Source organism: Psittacula echo (assembly GCF_963264785.1).
Source record: "Psittacula echo genome assembly, chromosome: 5".
NCBI lineage: Eukaryota > Metazoa > Chordata > Aves > Psittaciformes > Psittacidae > Psittacula > Psittacula echo.
Window position 1 is genome coordinate 48,259,340 of NC_137739.1, and position 20,975 is coordinate 48,280,314.

General features: G+C 35.4%; 1 protein-coding gene across 2 annotated transcripts in view; it reads left to right on the forward strand.

Moving 5' to 3' along the window:
• The window catches only part of SCFD1 (sec1 family domain containing 1), a 51,788-nt gene that overhangs the window by 21,043 nt on the left and 9,770 nt on the right, over nt 1-20,975 (forward strand). For both annotated transcript variants that reach the window (XR_013956889.1, XM_080618433.1), the window contains exons 12-20: nt 95-185; nt 534-607; nt 2,063-2,144; nt 9,165-9,261; nt 13,045-13,115; nt 13,901-13,980; nt 14,667-14,729; nt 15,723-15,798; nt 17,104-17,157. Coding sequence is in view for 1 of the 2 variants with exons in the window: in XM_080618433.1 (XP_080474559.1) it covers nt 95-185; nt 534-607; nt 2,063-2,144; nt 9,165-9,261; nt 13,045-13,115; nt 13,901-13,980; nt 14,667-14,729; nt 15,723-15,798; nt 17,104-17,157 (688 nt within the window). In the remaining variant the exon portion in view is untranslated. The remainder of the gene's footprint in view (nt 1-94; nt 186-533; nt 608-2,062; nt 2,145-9,164; nt 9,262-13,044; nt 13,116-13,900; nt 13,981-14,666; nt 14,730-15,722; nt 15,799-17,103; nt 17,158-20,975) is intronic.

Sequence of the window (20,975 nt, forward strand, 5' to 3'; positions counted from 1 at the left end):
AAACATTTCCATCATCATTTGATCATGCAGCCTATCTGGTTCTGGTGTTTCAGTTTGTTGATTTTACTGGGCCTAACGCAGAGTATTGCATTAGTCCTTTTCCAGAAGTAGCTGAGTCAGTTCAGCAAGAGCTGGAATCCTACAGAGCCCAAGAAGATGAAGTCAAAAGGCTTAAAAGTATCATGGTAAGTTTTATTACCTATATGCCTAAATCATAATAGGACTTGCAGAAATACTTAGCCTACCCTGTCATCCCCTTTTCCCCAAAATTATCACCACATGCTGAATTTTAGGCTTAATACAATCTTACAAGCAGGACTAGAAGTACCTGATTTCATGAGAAGGTTCAGTTTCATGCATGTATTTGTTTTACATTTGCATAACTTCCATAATATCTATAAAAAACACAATCCAGACGTTAATACCATTATAGGAAAACAGGTTCTAAATGTACAGACTATATTTGCGTGTGAGATCTTTGTGTTTATTGTGACTATTTTTACTCCTCTTTCCAAACCCTTCCCCAAATCCAGGGTATAGAAGGGGAGGATGAAGGAGCAATAAGTATGCTTTCTGATAATACAGCTAAGCTAACTTCAGCTGTCAGGTAAGTGATCAATAATGCCTTACTATCTAATTAATTTGGAACCATTTCTAATTCTTTCTGTCATTTCACTTTTGATATCCTTCAAAATAAATAACTTTAAAAGTAGGCTATTCAGCTTAGTAACAGAGTTTAAGTGCTTTATAATCCTGGTAAAGATTAATGCGATGTCCTTGACAAGTACTTGCACATGTAACTTCCACAGCAGGTGTGCGTGAGCCCTCTACACATGGATTTGGAGTGTTTCCTCAGCAAAGCTGAATACTCTTAAGTGCATCATAGATCTGCTTACACTTTTCCACCAGAAAAACCCAACTACCTACCTCTACATTCCTTCCTTAAATAAATTGTTAGTGAAATCCACTTCCTGAAGCATCTGCTTGCTCTGTACTGTGTGTAATCAATTACATTTTGACTAATGTAGTTACTGTAACATCTATTGGCAAGATTATAGTCATTAAGAACTCTGCATGGGAAGTTTACTCCCTTCCTCTGGAGACCTAGCCACCATGGATGACACTGAAAGTCTGAGATTTAGACTCGTTCCTCATTGTAAGTGTTTTTTGTTCCACTGATGCCTTGGAGAAGGGAGATGTTCAATTTGCTGTGTTTCATGAAGACCGTAATCAAAAGGAAGAAGGAATGATTCTTATTCTGAGGATAGATAGGGTGATATGCCCATTGTCCTGTGAAATCCATCATGTGTCTGCATTAGTTTTATCTTTGTCAGTTTCAAAAGTTGCTTTCTATGCTATGCCATCATTAGAATTTGATTGGAATTCCAGAGGATGGGTGATGGATCAGTTTCAAAAAAGCAAGCATGTATTTGTAAGCTCCCCCTATAGTTTTAAAGTTTTGTACTTCTCAGGATGCTGGTTTTCAGGTTAAGGCAGCAGGGTATGAAAGTGGCAAGCATGAAAAGCTTTTTTTGTATGACTAAAACTTCATCAGGATGTTTCCCCGTTCAGTTATCCTCTGTCTGACTGTTTTCTGTAATCTGGCTTTATTAAGGAAAATCTTGGGCCCCTTCAGAAAAGTGTGTAACTGCTATTTGGTAGGTGTGTCAGATGTGAACTAAATGTTGCTTATATAAACCATAATTCTAGTAGATTATTTGTTTAGGTAAGCAGGGCATATATCTGTTGTTGATCACAAGCTTTCAATAGGAGTATTAAATTATTAGTCAAGGTATATTAAATTGCTAGTCAAGGTAAAAAGCTGTTTTACTACATTACAATTGGATAATGTCCTTCTGTTATGAGAATTATTATATCTCTACTTTGCAACGTTTTTAGTTTCAATCCTACTGTATTCTGCAATTTTAGGTTTTAGTAATCTTTCGGTTCCTTCCAACCCAAACTGTTCTATCCAGCTGTCAAGTTTTTTGTACCGACTATACAATACACAATTCAACTAACTGTGCAACTCAGCAGGTTAGTTTGTATTTAATCTCTTCAGCTCTCTTCCAGAACTTCTGGAAAAGAAGAGGCTCATTGATCTTCATACAAATGTTGCAACAGCTGTTTTGGAGCATATAAAGGTATGATTGCTCTCCAACTTCAGTTTTCTGTCAGTAGTGCTCCTTACCTGGAGAAACATACTTGAGCAGGTGAACTAAGATAAGAAAGTGACCCTTCTCAATTGTGCTACTTCTTGCAGATATCACTGCATAACATTACGTGTTAAAGGCTGAGAGGGAATGAATTTTGAATGCCTTGACATGGAAAGTGAAGTAAACCTATGAATTTTTTTATTACCAGAATTCACTAGTATACTCTCATTTTTTATGATGGCCACAACTTTATTGTGGGTTGAAGTCTTTCTAAAATAAGTGTGATGGAAGTGTTTTGTTTACTGCAGAGATGTGTCATGGCAAGTTACAACTTCAGTCTAAGCAATTTTCTGTTCTGTATGTGTTTATCAGAAGGGTACTGTTTCCTGTTCACCAATGAAAATGATACCCAAGACGTGTGGCAATAATGATGCAAGTTACTAAACTGGTCTTTGCAGCAGGGACTGTTAGATGTCTTGTGCGTAATTTAAGCACTTCAGAAGAATGCTTGTCCTCTTTTCTATTTAAGTCTGCTGCTTTTGTATCAGAGAACTTGGAGACGGTTTCAGTATCAAGTAAAGACCATGGTTACTACTAGGATAACTTAGAAGATGGATCTGTTTTCGAACAGTATGAGAACAGAAATTGTAAATGAGACTTTCAGAAACACTGGAATTCTGTTTCTGAAAGCAATACAAGCACCAGGACTCATTGAAAATCAAGTCAGAAAATTTTACCCCATGCTATTTATAACTCATGGAAGGTGATGTGTTTCAAAGCTAACTTTACTATTTGTAAAGTGCCTAAGATATGCCCTCAGTCGTTACTGCTACTGATGCTTTTTAAACTAACTACTATAAGTGAACAAAGGATTCATTCTGAATTTTAATAAATAAATTAATTTTACATATTTATAAAATTGAGAAAGAGATGTAAGTGTGTCTGTGTTTGGCTCAATACTGTAAGGCATAGTTTATGTGCTTTTGCAATATTCAGCATGTCAGTTTTCATGTCTGGCAATTTTAAAGCAGTACATTAATACCATTTAAAAAAAAATAGAAGTTGACAATGTTAATATTTTATTTGATGCCTCATCTAAAAATTCACTTTTCTAAGGAAGATACCGAGACATTAATGACAGGGCTACACCAGTAGTATTTTATATATTATTTTTTTGATAGAAGCCAGGTTTCAGAGTAAGATGTGGAATGGCAGTAATACCAGTTTTAATCACGAGTGTCCACTTAGCAATGGACTGGAGCCAGATGCACTTGGTCATTCTCTATTACACTTTTCTGTTACCTAGAGATCGAAGGAATTACTCTACTTGCCTCTGCTGTAGCTCTGTACTAGCCCTTAGGCTTTCCTCTCTGGCAGGGAGCCTGCTGTTGGAGAGTTCCCAGAGTGGTGATCCATTTCTGCATGCATGGTTTTTAATTCTGGTATTGCAAAATGCTCAGGCTCTTTACCTTCTTATTGTATAACTGTCAAAGAAGATTGCAAGACAAATAGGCGTGCAGTTTATTCAATATAGTAATGATGAGTAAATTTTATTCCAACTGCTTTGTCTTACTCTTTTTCTCCCCTCTTTTCACCTTCCAGTGTTACAAAAAGTATCTTTCAAGCTGTGGAATTTTAACATGCAGGATGATATGCTACTCAGAAGTACTCTCAAAAAGGGCAGTATCTTAGCCAGTACCTTTCCCAGAAATTCTGATGTCACGTTGAGGCTGTGGTTAGTAGGATTTATATACAGTTCAATAATTAAATCAGGTTAGGATAAGAGAGAATTTTTTTGGCAAGTTCCCAGCTTATGAGGAGCTAGTGAGGCACCATGCTCTTTTTCAAGTTACTATATTTTCACGTTTAAAATAATCTGGAAGCACATTCATACTTTAAAATGGGCTGTTCGCCTTGTCCATTGCGGTTTTTTATTACATCAAGTATTTGAGCATTTTTCTTCCCTACATATATATGAATCAGTGCAAAGAATACTACGAGACCTGCTTTAGGTATATTAGGAGAATGTATTTTTTCTTGTGGTCATATTTTCGTGTTCAGTTTACAGCTGCTCTCCACATTCTGTTGGATCATTTTCTAAGACACAGCAAGAGGAAAACAGAACTTAATCACGTACTTAAGAATCCTGGCAGTTTTCTGGCATATCTTACTGTTTAGTGAAATAGTGGAAAGAATGCATCACTTTTTTCACAAAGTGAACCATCAAGTGTTTATTGTCAGTGCTTAGAACAAATGCATCCTTGTTTTGCATTGATTGTTTTTTCTCTGGAGAAGCTAGTGACTGAAGGACTGTATCCAACAGATAACAAATTGAGCACTAGAAATACGGGCATCTTTCTAGCTGCTCTGATTCTTCAGTAATGCTGATCTTTGCATGTCATTCTAGAATGAATACAAGGGTTACTGAAATATGTTAAATCATGGCCTATAACTTACATTTGCTTGGTTTAGGGTTTGTTTTTCTTAATTCTTACATAATTTTGTTATCATGTACATATGAATTTCCTTGATCTCAAGGCCTGATACTTTGACTCCATTACTGTCATTGCCAGTAGACTTTCAAATTACCAAGTTCATATTTTGTAAATTAATTCTACTATTGTAACTACTGTGTTTCAAATTTGAGATTACATTTTTGTCTTACCATGTAAACAGAAACAGTATGTTTGTGAAATATGTATGTTACAGTGGTCCAGGCTGGTTTTCTGTAGTTCAGAGCTGATAATTGAGTAACTTTACAGTAAACAACAGGTTTTTCTGAGTTCTGTTACAAGACCCTTCTGGCATTACTCTGTGCACTTCAGTCGAAGGGAACTGTCTATAGCTGCCACTTTGAGTCTTCTCCCAGGGTTTCTCTTCCTCTTGCTAGAAGCACACTGCAGTTACCTGACCAGCCTCACTCATTCTGGGGGCTGTTGGTTCTGGTTGTTTTCTATCAGTATTTTTTGAGAAATTCCAGTAATTTCTTAGAAAATTTCTTTTCTCTTCTTCTGCATGTTCTCTCTCCAAAAGGAAGAATTCGGTACTGTAAAGAGGATAGGAGAGCCTCCTGGAAGTCCTTAGAAAAATGACCCTCCAAGAGATTTCAATGGGTCCTACTTCCAATTCTCTGCTTAAAAAAGAAGGAATTTTGTATTCATTTTGGACTGCAGTGACAGGTAGAGATTCCCATGCACTTTAGTAATTTTCCCTAAAATAAATTCTGGCTTATGAATAGCCTGTTTCTAGAGATGCTTAGTGGAAAGCTTTGTCAAATATATTAAAAAAAAAAAGCCAAACAGACAAAACCCAAACTAAAAAAGACAAAGCAAGCTGAAGGGTAGCACTTTAGCTGCAGTACAGGTCCTGTCTCTAAATTGACAGATAGAAAGGTCTCCTGAATGAAGTTGGTGTGGAGCAAGGTGTCATGGTAGGAAATTAAGAGCAGGATGTAGAAAGGGAATATCTGTAAATGTGGATGCATCTTGGTTTTATTACTGGGTTTTATTACTTTTTTTTTCACCTTGCTTGCCAGTTTGGCATCCATGAGAACCTCTTCTTTGCTGTCTTTTTTATAATTAAATCTACAAGATTGTTTAGCTCCTATTCCTGAGCTTTTCCTCTTGGCATGTCGTTGAGTTTGCCATTGCACTTACTTAAATTAAATGGGACATCTGCTTCTTATTAGCACTTCTTAGACAAGTTGGCTCTTCAGGAAGTAACTGTCTCATTGATGCGGCATATCTGGGAAGTCTGTCAAAAGGTAACTAGTAGTGTTTAAGGCTATTCAGTAATCTGTATGAAATTTGGTTAGATGGCCATTTAAATCCTAGGAGGCTAGTATAAGAAAAATTACTTAGCATCTTTGCTAGTAACTTTTGTTGGTTATATCATGAAGAAGCAGCTGAATGGACTCACCATACTGATCCATCTCTTCCGTTTGTGCTTTTGTCGCGTTGAAAAGAGAGTCTTGAGATTTTTATATTGCTGCTTACCTCTCATGTGCCTGTTGTGGATAGAAATGAAGGACCTGAAGTTTTAGGATTTTCAGTTTGGTCCCCTCCAAAGAATACTGAGTTCACATTTCAAAAGTAATTGTCCAATATTTTTTAAGAGAGTAAGTGTACATGTACCATTAATGTTTCAGTTTAGGCTCAAAGTATAGCAAATACATGCAACCAGTGAGTTTTCTTTGCTGCAGTTAGTCCGTTTTATTCAGCAGTCATGGTCAAATAGTCATAAAGTTACACATGGTTGAGAAGAATTTTACCTAGTTTCTGCTCCAAGTAAGTTAACAATTGTAAATCTGTTCTTACAATTAAAAGTATTTCATGTTTGAATTACATAGTTTTATTTCAAAGTTGATCTGTAAACAAATATAGTGAATTAATGAATATTTTTGTGTTCTATGTTTTTACATGCCTTCTGAATAAGTTTGTCTTACACAGATCACCAGCTAAGATAATATGGGCATTGCCAAATTCAACAATAATATATTTATTTTAATAGGATTGAGTTTCCACAATTCAAGACAATCCTTTGGTTGTTGGATGCCTTTTGTCTGGGAAAAATACTTCAAACTTAATAACATGGAATTTATCTCCATGTAAGAAGATACAAATGTAGTTAAAATACAAAAAAGCAACTGAATGTAACAGAAAGGCTAGAAGAACTGTAGTAGCTTGTTTGCAGTTATTTTATCTCTCTAGAGAGAGTTAAGGAAACTGTAATGCAGATCTCCAAGTCTCCAAGATGCTGTAGAATTGAAATCACAGAACGCATCTGACATGCAGGATGCCGAACTACATCTGACATGCAGGATGTCGAACTACGTCTGACGTAGGGACTTGGAAAAAGGCTGGTAGTTCAGATCTAGTAAAATGTTAAATTAGTGTAACATAGCCTCTGATAATCACACACACACACAGTATCACACAGTATGTTAGAGATTGGAAGGGACCTCAAAAGATCATCTAGTCCAATCCCCCTGCCAGAGCAGGAACACCTAAATAAGGTTACATAGGAATGTGTACAGGCGGGTTTTGAATGTCTCCAGAGAAGGAGACTCCACAACCTCCCTAGGCAGCCTGTTCCAGTGTTCTGTCACCCTCACTGAGAAGAAGTTTCTTCTCAAGTTTAAGTGGAACCTCTTGTGTTCCAGTTTATACCCATTACCCCTTGTCCTATCATTGTTTGCCAAATTAATCACTTTAACTTTGGCTAAATACAGGAGTAATCCAAGGTTTTACAGTAGCATAACTACCAAAATTTGACTGTGACTACTCCTCTAACATGAGCTCAAGGTAAATACAGATTGAAAGAAGCTCTAGCTCTGTTTTTAGTAAGTGGTCATTTTTTAAGCACTCTTCATGGTAATTAATTTTATAAGTTGTAATTACAAGCTTCCACAAAAGCTTAAATTAAGTTGCTCTTCTGCAAGTAACTGCTTTTCTTAATTAGTTCAGTAGGTGGTGAATGAGAAATAGAAGAGTGTTACATAGCTATCTGCACCATAAGCTGATTGCCAAAGGCTTTCAATATTAAAATATTTTTTGTGACTGACCTCTTCTTTTGTTTTGTATTCTCATCTCCAGCTCTTTTTTTTAATGAACTTACAGTACACAGAAGGTGAAATACCCTAAAATTCTTAAGATTACAGAAGTACCTTTCTGTCTTTTCTTCTTTGGTTTTTCGCTTTTCTGGGGGTGGTAAAATACTGTTTTTTAAAATTCCATTTCTTTATCTGTGATCTCAGGAATAGTTTTAGTAGATTTCAGAACCATGTGAAAAACAGACTTGTGAAGTTTTGGTGGTGCTGACATTACAACAGCCACTGCAGTGGGTTGGGTGCCGCCATAGCAGTTTTGCATGCCTCAATATTATAAGACAAAATTTCTTGAATCTCTTAATCCAAGAAATGCGCCAGTGACTCTTGCCTCACTCTGGCAATATCATTTCAATTTCCCAAAGACCGTTATGTGGAGCTGAAATACTAACAAGGCAATGAGATGGAGATCCACTCTGCTGGTCTCTTTGAGCCAATACATAGCTGAATGTGTCCAAACACCAGGATTTAGTTAATTACTGGATATGAAGGTTTTGTAAGATGAGTAGTTGTAACATTTCTTGTGATGCTACATTTTGATGTTCAAATGCTCATAATTATGTGTGATGTAATGGATTCAGTTTTGGAATGCGTTTTTCTATCTTTAGATTGTAACTACAATATATAGTTATATATATATAATATATAAATACAAAATATATATATATATAATATATAAATACAATACAGTGGTTGAGAAGTACCAAGCTGGGCTGTTTGTGCAGATATATTGCAATGCAGTCATTAGTTGCATGGCCATGTGATGTCTTCCATAAAGCTTTTGCCTCATTAGTTTTGTGCAGTCCCTGTGCCATCCTCCCTAAAATAGGGTTTTCTCAACTTGATCTGTATGTGTCATTGTATAATGAGAAACTGCTTTTCCAGTGTTAGCAAAATAATCTTATTTGATCTGAAGTAGTTACTTCAGTACCAGTCCAAGCTGTCAACTGTTCTCTGGGATGATGCCTTAATGTAATTAGGAATTTCCTACATTTATCTACATTGAGTAATTGCCTTGTCGACTGCAAGACTTAAGGTTCAGCACAATATGTTACATAATATTCACTTGGCCATTATTTTTTCCTTTTGCAGCATAACACTATGTATGATGGCATGTAGTTTTCAGCCACGGCAAAACCATAGTTGAAAACAAAGCTCCTCTTCCAGTTTAAATTTTGCATGTCAGAATTACCTTGCTTAACTTCCATTTTCACTTTTAATATGAAAATTGCATAAGCATCAATTTTATTAGAGCTAATAAAAGCATATTATAATGTACTTTTACTGATAATTTATTTTAAAGTGATTTTTAAAAGCAGCTTAATAACTAAAACTTTTTAAAGAGAAAATAAATATTCTTTCACAGCGTTAAGCTGATAACTGTAACACTTACTCTTAAACAGAGTCGAAAGCTGGATGTGTATTTTGAATATGAGGAAAAGATAATGAGCAAATCCACTCTGGATAAATCTCTTCTGGACATGATTTCTGACCCAGATGGTGAGTACTTTAAATCTGAACTTGGTATAAAATTTGTTAAGATACACCATAAGTCTGTACCTGTTGGGACCTCAGGATTAGTAAAGAGGTTATGTACAACCTGTGCAAGACTTGTAAAGAAAACAGCTTTTACTGATAATAGTAGCAGTCTAGAGAGTTTAGTATTACAATTGAGTAATAACCAAAATATTGGCCACTTTTGCAGCTCCACTAAAATTCCTTCTTAACTCCTTATTTCTGAAGGCCAAAATATTTTTTACTTTTGTGCTTCTCCAGTATACATTAGTATAGCATGGAATTGTGTGGTCCAAACAATACTGATTCTTTAAAATCCTGCTGCACTTTTTATAATGCATACATAGCTCATAAACAGAATGAAAAAAGGGCATTTCGTAGAATTGGTTAGATCAAGGGGTTGTAATGTAGGTAGTGCTTGTTTGCGTGAGCAAAACAACAGATAGGAGAAGGTGCAGAGTAGGGAAGCAAGACATGAGTTCGCCGGTTTACTGAGAGATGCAAGTTTTGCATGCATTGACCCAGCTGTGTCTTGTCTGTTTTCACTGTTTCAGAGCAATGCATCCAAGCTTCTGTTCCATATAGAGCTTACACATAACAAGGCTTTGCACACTGGGTGATACTCAGGTTCTCTGTTAGCAGGAGTCACTAGGGGTCTCTCTGTAATAGGCTGAGACCAGAATGGGTTTTCAGCCTTTCTACAGTATCATAGCATCAACTATCATCTCAACCTCTCACAACCCTCTGATAGATTTCAGTATGATCCGATACGAGTTGGCTGGAACAAAATAACCTGCAGAGCAAGATTGTAAAACTTAAGTTATGACCACTGGCCTGTCTGCATATTGGCAAGCGTATTGGCAAACATTAAGCATCAAGAGACCCAGGGTTCCTGCTCTTTTTCCAGTATGCTCTTTTAAGAAGATGTATCTTTACTGCATGCTTATGTTTGTAGTCTTGTAGCTACATACTGGACATAATGTCTGCTTGGAGTTTGTAGAATGATTCATATTTATAAAAAGAATATGACTTTAAAAAAAAATGTTTTACTAGTGTCTGCGCTACAGAATCGAAAGGGAGCAGAAGTAGTAGTACATGGTTAGCAGAAGCCTAAGCTAAAATTTTACAAATCTTATACTGGGTCAAGTCTAGAAACTAACAGACTGTCAGAAAATCTAATGTCAGGCATCAGTCTGTAACTGACTACAGACATTCATTGTTACTTTGAAACTAATACGTACTTTATTAAGCATCAGTACAGACTAGTCCCTTTGCATGTTCAGAATCAACCATTCTTTTACGGATTTCCATTTCAGCTTTTATAATTGCATGAACTTAGATATGAAAACAAAAATTATTATGCTTGCTAGCATTTCCTGCTGGATCAATTACTTTTTACCTGAATCCACATTTTCTGTGTGTTTTAGATCAGAATGTAAAGCAAATTGTTTTCCAAGCCTCATGTATCACATCGGCATTCCTATTAGCAAAGTTCCTGGGTTTTACGTAAGAGAAAGATTAGATTTCCAAGCTAAAGTTTTCCTTCATAAACTAAGTATTCAAGTGTTCACAGTCTCACATTAGCATTTCATAAGCATTGTCTAGGTGTAAGGTAAGTTTATATAACAAGGATTTAGGTTAAATCACAGTGGTTATTTCTGGACATGCAATCTTGTAAAACTGGCCAGCTTCCTGTTGTGTGAATCACGGGGAAATACCAGCTGAAAACATTTTGAAGGAGTAACGGGCCAAGTCTTCCAATGTTTTCAGTGGCGAACTACTTGTTTGCATTATCTGTGGGAATACTTGTCTTGTGGACAATGATATCTATAGAGGTCTTCTCAAAAGCACTTAGACTTGACCACTTAAGAGCTTCAGGCTTCAGCGTCCCATTTCTTGCTATGTCATACTAGTCTACTGCTTAGGGCTATTAGCTGCTTCTCAGTTCAGTGGATATTATTATATCCTGGAGTAATGGTAAAATGGGAGGCAGTGGATTTACTTTGCCTTAGTAGCCCTAAAGGCTGCCTGCTGGGTTTTGAGTGTAAAATAAGATTGTTCTGTTCTACATTTACAAGTTGAGTTTTCTTCAGAACATTCAGCACTCCCGCCTCTCTATGCTGTCACAGACCATAGCCTAGAAAAGAAACAGTGAACATTTTACAGGCAACTGACCTGGGTCTTATCACAGCTATAATTTGCATCAGTGGTATGTCAAGAGTAAAGTACTTTTGCCTGACAAAGTCGTTTTCCTTAGTTTTAGTAAAGTGTACATAATACAATCACAGATTTTTTTATTTTGTTTTGTTTTTTTATTTGTGACCTTTTAGTAAGACAAAGTATCACTTAGACTCCTGTGAGCACAAAGCTGCTAGTTTTGTAGATCAGGTAAATAGGTCCAGGGTATTCCAGTTGAAACTGAAACTTAGTGATGGGGGAAGTACTGAGACAAGCAATAAACTGGCAAACTGGAAGCCAAGTTTCCAAGTCAGTTACAGAAACCAGATTCAGTTACACTGTATATTTAGAATGTTTTAGTGTCCTCTTTACCCATGTGAACTCGAGTGGGTGTCTACCTTAAAACGTGGGGTTTGGTTTAGATAATACAAAGTTTCTTCAGTTCTTGATCTTGTGGCTTACTGGTATTTGGTAAATGTTAATAAAAATTATTTCCAAGGAAAAAAATGTACCAAGTCATAAAATGTTCATTTTGACAGCACTTACTATTAACTTCTGCCAAACTAAATACATGGTCACATAGAAACAAAAGTTGCAGATTAGATTAGATGAACCCCTGCTGACATGATCCACATTCGGGGAGGGGGGGGAACGAGGACAACGGGGACAAAACAAAAAAAAGTGAGGGAAAAAAGAAAAGAAAAAAGTCTTTTTTCTTGCCCACAAGTACAAGCAAGTAAATTTTCATAAAACATTATATTTAAAGGTATCAAGCTTTTTTAATGAAGAGTTGAATTACAAATTTGAAATGTTGTTTTGGGAAGTTGTACTTCATGTGAAGTCACTAATAGTGATTCTTTACTAATAGTGATTCTTGTCTAGAAAAAAGTGGATGGTATTCAAAATCTACTCTTAGTAGGTTATAGTTAAGTAATAGAGGTGGTCACATCAGCATTTTGATCTGGCAGAGAAGAAGTTTTATTGCTATTGATAATGCTTCCCAAGAATTTGTAGCGGTGTTCTTCTCTAATGAGTAGTGTGCAAAAGAAAATTGAAGCGATGAAAACCCTTCTAAAGGCAGGCTGGATGGTCAGATGTTTTTTCCTTACCAAAAGTTCACATAAGTGCTTTTGCAGCCCTCAAGTGTTTCAGTACAGTCAACAACAGAGCTGCATAAACAAATTGTACAGTTAAAAAATAATGTGCTGCGGCTTTTACTTCTATGATTTTTCTTTAGTCTTCTCTTTCATGGATCTGCTCCCTGCTAATGCTTGCAGACCCTGCATAAAATAAGATCTAATGCCCACTACATAACTTAGTATGTTATTTGAAGAATAATATTTGCCACAAGCAAATGGGGAAGTTCAAGTAAACTTTCAGGAACAGTGAGCCAGTCTAACCCATTTTACAATAAAATTGCTAAATGGCTTTCTGCCACTTTATACACTGAACAAAGGCATGGTTATAGATAACAATTACTGTCATAACTAAAAGTCTGACTGTGCATATATATAATTGCTGAAGAGCATTTGACACAGCAGCTTAGTTACAACTGTAGGTTTTTTTACATTTATTTTTTCTTCATTGCAGCGGGAACTCCAGAAGACAAAATGCGATTATTTTTGATCTATTACATAAGCTCAGCTCAGGCACCTTCAGAGGTATGTGTGTTCTTTACAGCTTCCAGCACCAAATTCTACCACACAGGATTTTTTGGTATCATTTCAGCACTAAGTGTAGGTATTTCTTCTTCTCTTGAAGCAAAGTATGAAATGCTCAGGTAATACTAAAACTTCAAATAAGTCTTGCAGTATTATCAGGGCATCTGCTCACTAAGCTTTAGCCACTGTTTCAAAGGATATGAATGATTAGTAGGAAGGAAAATTATCTTTTTAAATGTTTAGTTCAGAGGTACTGCAAGGCACACCTTGGCATACTTTCTATTATTCTGCTCCACTGCTCAATAGAAGTAGATAAAACAAAATGTTAATATTTCACTCTACCCTTGTATATTCAAGAATAATGGGGTCAGTTTACTAGCAGATGAATGAGAAATGCTTCTTGTGCCAGTATCTGAGTAATTCAGGAAACAATTTCTTAATATTTCTTTTGAACTTACGATGATTAATTTCAAGAAAGATTTTTATTATGCAGTAGAGATACTATGTAGTAGATATAAAGTTTCCCATATCTGAAAGCGCACAGGATTTAATTCTGCAAATACTGTTAAGTTTAATGAGAGGTGCTCATAGAAAATTGCATTTTAAGTTTTATTTTCATATTTGGTAGGAGATGGGAGTAAGACACGTAATTACTGTTTAGCTTTGGTTAATGCTATAACTTTATGCTGCTTATTTAATATTTAGGTAAGGGTATCTTGCCTTTCCACATAAAGAGAGCTTAGAGTAGTTTCAGCCTCTTGTAATTCTCTGCTTCATACTTTCAGATTGATTTGGAGCAGTATAAAAAAGCATTGATGGATGCAGGTTGTAATCTTGCTCCTTTGAGCTACATAAAACAATGGAAGTAAGTAATTTCTTTTTTCTCCTACGTGAGGCTATAACTGGGTATATTTCACAGAACTCATCATTGTTACGAAAGAATTATGTGTTACTTCTCATACATCTGAAATTATCCTTAAATATTAACTTGGGTGACATGGCTTAGGGGTGTCCCTGCCCATGGCAGGGGGGTTGGAATTAGATGATCTTAATGTCCTTTCCAACCCTAACTATTCTATGATTCTATGATTCTGTTTATTTTGGCATGATTTCTTGCTGTCATTATTATGGTAATACATGCAAATCTTATTTTAAAACTAAACTCCAGTAATGCCAGAACCGTCTTGAAAATGACAGATAGTAGTGTACTTAGGGATCCAAGATAGAAACAACTTACTGAAATAAGTTAAAAGTTGTGCTAGTTCAGACTCCAGACGTCATTGGTTCATACCAAAGGGCCTGCTGCCTATCAGTTACTCTAGTTTTACGTGGTATCAAAATAAAGGTTTTGTCTTTTAAGTGCAAAATCAAATTCCTTTCAGTTCCTTAACTGTTGCATTTCTAGACAAGAGAGATGCATGTAATAAATAGTTACTTCCTGAAAGAGTTTAAGAAGTAGAAGTTTTTTCACTTTTGGATGACCAGAGTGGAGCATTCTACAGCAGTATGTGGTATGAGATAAGCATTTGATTTCTGCCCTTGCTTTCACAGGGCTTTCACTAAGATGGCTTCAGCTCCAACCAGCTATGGAAACACTGCGCCTAAACCTTTGGGGTATGCTTTTGATTCATTTTCTGTAAGCCAAGTAGTACTGAAAGTGTGAGTACTACTATACAAGGCCCAGAATAAAACTTTTCCCTATTTGTAAAAAGTTTTAAGTTACAGACAATTACTCATCTCTCCTTAGCAGTGCATAGGACTTACACACAGGAAAATAAAAGTATCTGTGACTTAATCCACAAAGTAACTTCATATAGTGATATCTGCACCTGTACATTAAATGTACTCTTATAGAAAAAGAATTTGGCACCAGGAAATGGATCTATGACAGCCATCATCTCAAGCCTTATTTAGTCAGTGGCAGAAGATAAGGACGGGCCTGTGTATTCAAAACTGTTTCTCTCCAGGGCTTGAAGAATGTCAGGGGTGTAAGAACACACTGCTTTTTCATTAGAATGTCCTGGACTGGGTGTCTGTTTGTTGAAAGGTGTAGTTATTTATTTCAAGACATGAAAAGATAATGACTCTGCTAAGGGTACATATACCCCATACAGGATATGAGAGTTAGGTCTTTCTGTGCTTGAGAGGATTTGGTTCTTCATTACCAACTTTACTTTCAGGAATGCACTTGTCACTGTTATAAAGAAACTGTGGGGCAGTATGGTTAGAGAGAATTCCAGTGCTGTCTAGCTTGGAAAAAATGCTGGTTGGTTGGTTGGAGACACTGAGAATCATTGTTACTTATTAAGATACCCACTTAAAAGGAGCACTCAAATCCTCGCATTACTGAAGTTGTAAAATAAACTGTTCAATGGATTAAAGACTAGAACTCAAGACTTCTCTTGATAGGTGAGGATCTAACTGCTGGTTTATAGGTGTATTCCCATAAGCTGGGTTGCCATACAGTTTGAAGAATATATTTCATGACAAAATTAATTAGTTGGTCCTTCAATCCCATCAGCTTTAATGGGAATTTGATGTCAGCATAAAGCTTAAGAATGAAAATATAAAAAAGATCTTACACATAACCTTTATTTTGTTTCTCAGTCTGCTTTCACGTGTTATGAATACAGGATCACAGTTTGTAATGGAAGGAGTGAAGAACTTGGTACTGAAGCAACAAGTAAGTTGAAACAAACAAAGAAAGCCTATTATATATGAGCATTGTGAACATTTAGAAAAACAACTTTTAGTGTCTCTGTCATATTAATAATACTAGTTGGGTAGTAAAAGAGAAAACCAAACATGAACATCTGCTGATGGGTAGATCTGTCACTTTGTAGCTTCCAGTTTTTAGACAGGTAATGAATAATGTTCAGATTTTCTTTAAATACCTCCATTCATAAGAAATTAGATTCCAGTATGTGTGGTTAAGGCTCATTTCGGCATCATAAAAAGAGTATCTGTGAATACTCAAACTAGGCTAGTTCATAAAATGTTACTTGTAACAATAGATAATATTTCTACTCTAAATGAGATCTCCTATTCTTCTTATATTAACACTTTGTCATTTCTTTTAGCATGTGTGGTTTTAAGAAGTTAGTATTATACTTCACAAAATGGCTTTGTTTTGGGTTCTGAGTGAGCAAGAAGCTACAATGACAATGTTTTTAGGATATCTTTTTCCTGGCTTTAATTCCTTCTCCAGGTGTTTTGGGGTAGCCAAATAAAATGCTGTTCTTCTTCATATTTTTAAGCCTGATGTAGGTCTGTGGTATTTCTATTAAAGTTAAGTTCTTACTTCTCATTCAGTCATTTGGGGATTTACATTGGATTTTTTACGAAGTGTTTTTCAGTGTTATTTGTAGATCGTCCTTTGGAATGTTCTTTTTGATCTATTGTGTCAACAAGACACATTTCCAATTCCGTTGCTATGTAAACTCTCCCTCAGTTTATTCTAACTAAAGTGATTTGACTGTTGAATACTTCAGATCTTTTGTCCAAGCTAACATTTCCCATCTTAAATAAGGAAAAGTCATCTCGAATCTCAGCTCAATTTATTCCTTTCCATTTCATCCAGACATCTGTTGTCAGGATTGCTTCTTTTACTCATTTCTCTAACATCAGTTGTTTTTTAGAATCGCGCCCTTAATTCTCATCTTCAGCTTTACAATCCTTCTTTTAAACTGCAAAAAACTTTTTAAGAATTCATATATTAGCAATACTTAAATACAGCTGTTCTATCTTCACACTTCTTTTGCACTTTCTGTTCCTCCCCTAGCTGGATGCTCCTCAGATGTTTGCACCTTCTGTACAGAAGGTAGTTCAGGTGATGATAAAAATGCTCAGCCTTTACAAAAATATAAGAGGAAATGAGTTTAAAGTAGTATTTCAAATGCTGTGTAAACTAATAGAAATAATAGTGTGCCTGTTCATAATTCTTGGTAAGTATTTCAGTGTTCCATTAATTTCACACTATGTTTTACAGAATTTACCAGTCACACGTATATTGGACAACCTTATGGAGATGAAGTCAAACCCTGTGAGTATAACTCTTCACATGGAAAGAGGTGGAACAAATGAAATCTTGAGGCTGTCATGTAATATGCCATGGCTGGTTTTTTCCCATGATAATGAAGTTAAATCTAGTCATGATGTATCTCAAGAATAGAACCATTTTCACAACTATTTCGTAAGATTTTTTCATAAAAATAATTTTTAAACAATGACAGTTTATTGTGTCTCATTGGACCTAATGGTTTTGAGGTTTTCATCTGTTCTGAGCTTCTGTTAGTCTTGTGTTGAGTTTCTGTTGCTCCTAAATTTCTAAAAGTTAAACTGCGGGATGAAATTTTCTTTGCATCAAGATGATTTTTTTTTTTTAAAGTGTAATTTCAGAAGGAAGCTACTTACAGAGAGGTATGTCAGAGACAGGTCTATTTCCCACATCTTTAAAGCTTTGCTATTTAGAGGAAAACATTTCAGGCTTTATGTTTGCAGACAGAGTTAGTTTTGTGTCTTCTAGAAAAGTCCTCTTTTCCCCTTATTTCTGTGAAAATTTACTCAGACTTACTTAAGTTACAAACTTATGAAACACTTAAGTGTTAGCTATGTGATCAAGACATTTACTAAAATTTATAGCTAAAAATAAGTATTTTTATACAGGATATATAGTCAAAGCAGTTTGGTTTTTCTTTGTATGTATTTTGTTCCTTCAGAACTCTTATATAAAACCATCCTGTGCACAAAATTGTTCTGAAAAAGTCACCTGTTAAAAGTCATTTAGAAAGCTTTGATATGTTTGTCACATCTCAGTCTTCCTGGTTTAGTGACATCAGCATTAGATAGATACAAAAGTAATATCTCACACTAGTTAGTAGATTTAAAACATTTGTCTTAGTCCACTTTCACCTTCAGTTATTAATTATATGTAAAGAGATAAATATGAAAATTATCAACATGCAAGTAATCCTGTCTTTTCTTAAACTGTGCTTCACAGAGAATAAATCTTAGATTTTTATCAGAAAATTTGCTTTCTTTTAATGAACCAAGAAATTGACACTATTTTCAGTGGCAGCAGAATGTTGTCCTTATTTGCAAGACTTGGAAAAGATGTACAAGGCTAATTTTATATGATCAACCAGTAGAGGTCACTCAGAACACTTAATACAGAAAGCTGAAATTACAGGTAACTTACATGTAGGTGAAAAATAAAGCAAAATCAACACTAGCTTCCTCAGGCTACAAATTTAACACTTGTTTTGGAAAAGTTTACAAGTCATACGGGTTGGGTTTTGTTTTTTTTTTTGGCTCATCTGCTATTGTCAAGTACAAACCAACCATGATCACTTTGATAATTCGGAGAAAACGGCCTTCTCACTCGAAAAACTAGAGAGTCAGACAGCGGTTTCATATTTCACTGCCATGTCTGAGATTGAAATTCATGTTCCAAACCAGGGAGTCGTACTTTTCAATTTATAGAAGAACAGGCAAGCCCTAAAGAATGATTCTCCTAACCTCCAGGAAAACTGACAGCAACTTTTTTGAGTAAGTTTCCGCTAACAGCAGCAAACCAGAGAGTCATTGTGGAGTATGTTCAGATTTGCCGTACTATCAACAGAAGTGAAATTGTATCTGGAAAAGGTCAGTGTGTAGAAATAATACACTACTTTGGCCTTTGTTCATCTTCTGATGTTTGAGGTCCTTTTCTGTTCCCCACAATAAAAAATTTTGCAGGCAAAATACAAAGATAGGGGGAAAAAAAGGCTTAACATTTTACTTTTTTTTTTCTCTTTTTTACAACACAGAAAAAAATCTCCTCCATAGTTCATTGAATCTTACTGACCACAGTGGTCAGTGTGTGAAACGTATGTACAGATGGAAGTTGCAAAGCAAAACTAGAATAGATTATTGAGAAGTCAAAGAATTGTTACTGTGAATGTAAATAGTTTTTCTAAATATAAAATGCGACTTGAATCACAAACATTCACAAATAATATTGTCAGTTGAAATATTAAACCTATTCAGAATTATATGCTCTGTAGGGTTGTCTGTCAGTCACTTTGTGTGTGTGTTGTCCCTGCTGCTTCTTTTCTCTCACAAGGACAGCTACCACAAAATGAGTCTACACCTGTGTTGTTTGAGTTTTTGAAAAGCAGGAACAGACAGAACAGTTCTCATGGGCAATAATACCATCCTGTAATTTTGTTTTAATTTGTCTAGATTGTTTAACTATAGTTACACTTCTTGAAATAGTTAAAAACATTCATAGATGATCTTAAAGCAATCTGTATACTTGGAGGCGGGGGAAGGGAGGTGTTAGTAGTAACATCTATTGCTTGAAGCAGGTTTTTAAGCAATTGCTTTGGGGACTATATTTTCATAAAGGAATGTTCTGTACATAAATCTGATAACATAGTTGCTTTGTTTTGGTACTGCTAGAGACTGATGAAAACCTTGAATCTTTCTAGCACAGAAACAATCATACTGTCAATTATACACAAATTTTAAACCATGGATAGGACATTGACCACTACTTAGTACAGAATTATGGAGGTTCTTCTAAGTGTCTTGCACAAGATGGTTTGACTCTGGAGAAAGGACAGTTTTTGATAATAAAACATTTAATATTTGGGGAATTTGCCATAAAAGGGGTTTATCCTCCATTAATACAGTATATGCATTTGTATTGACTTTAAGAGGTAGATAAATTTGATTTGTGATATGTAAGAATGTAACTGTATTTTGGTTAATATCATCCTTTTCAATGACTATGGTATCTTTTAGGCTTAGGATACTTACTATATGACTGACTATTTTCATGTATTACAATGAAAAAGTCTAGAAGAGAGGGATTTCCTTAATCGAAACCAGTCATGTCAGCTTCTGCAGAAAAACAGATACAGGCTGAAAGTAAAGGATAGTTCCATGAGTCTTTTACCATTTTAATTTGAAATCTTAAAAATTAAGTTTATCATTTCAACAGCATAAATGTTATTCTTGAATTGCTTGGGGAAGTCACAAATTCAGTTGTAAGGAAACTACTATACAGTTGTTTTTATTGGCACACTAACTACTTCCTAAATCAAATTAAATCTAGTAGGGTTTCTTTCCCTTCATCCGCAGAAATGATTTCAACAGGAATGGTGTATTTAAACAATGACACAAAACCCCAAAACTAGCTTATCACATTTCTATTACTTTACCATTTTTAGTGTGTCTACTTACACAAACCCACAACGGAAAAACAGAGCAGTAATATATTCAGGAGGAAATGTTTGTAATACTGTGGGGTTTTTTAAAACTCTGATTTTAGTTCTGGCATTAATTTGAATTCATTTTGACAAGCAGGGAATCTGCAACTCTTTATCTAAGTGAGTTAAAGGTTCCTCAAAAACCTCTCAATTTTGGTCTAGCAATATTTATCCATTCCCTGCTTTCTCATTGCTTCAGAGTTGCTATGCCACCTTTATATACAAGGATGCCAAAATCATGAATGCTGGCAGACTACAAATGCAGTTGACGTTACCACTGTAGCATACAAAAGTATTTTATGGAGATTCAGTGTGTAATTAGATGTAAACTTTATTAAAAGCCAAACTTGAGGATAAGAGACTTATTTTATATAATTATGTAAATGTCCTTAATAGCAAATAGATTTATTTTCTATGTGTATAAATACCACATGTAAACTGTTTTGTAGTATTAAAGATAGTTATGCTTTATATAGCTCTAATAAATTCCCCAGATTGTCTGCTAATCAAGGGGAATTATTTCTGCTCTGTAGAATCATTAAAACACAAGAGATCGTGCATGTAAGCACCCAGATGAAATCAACTGTAGTTCTGTATGCAGTTTATC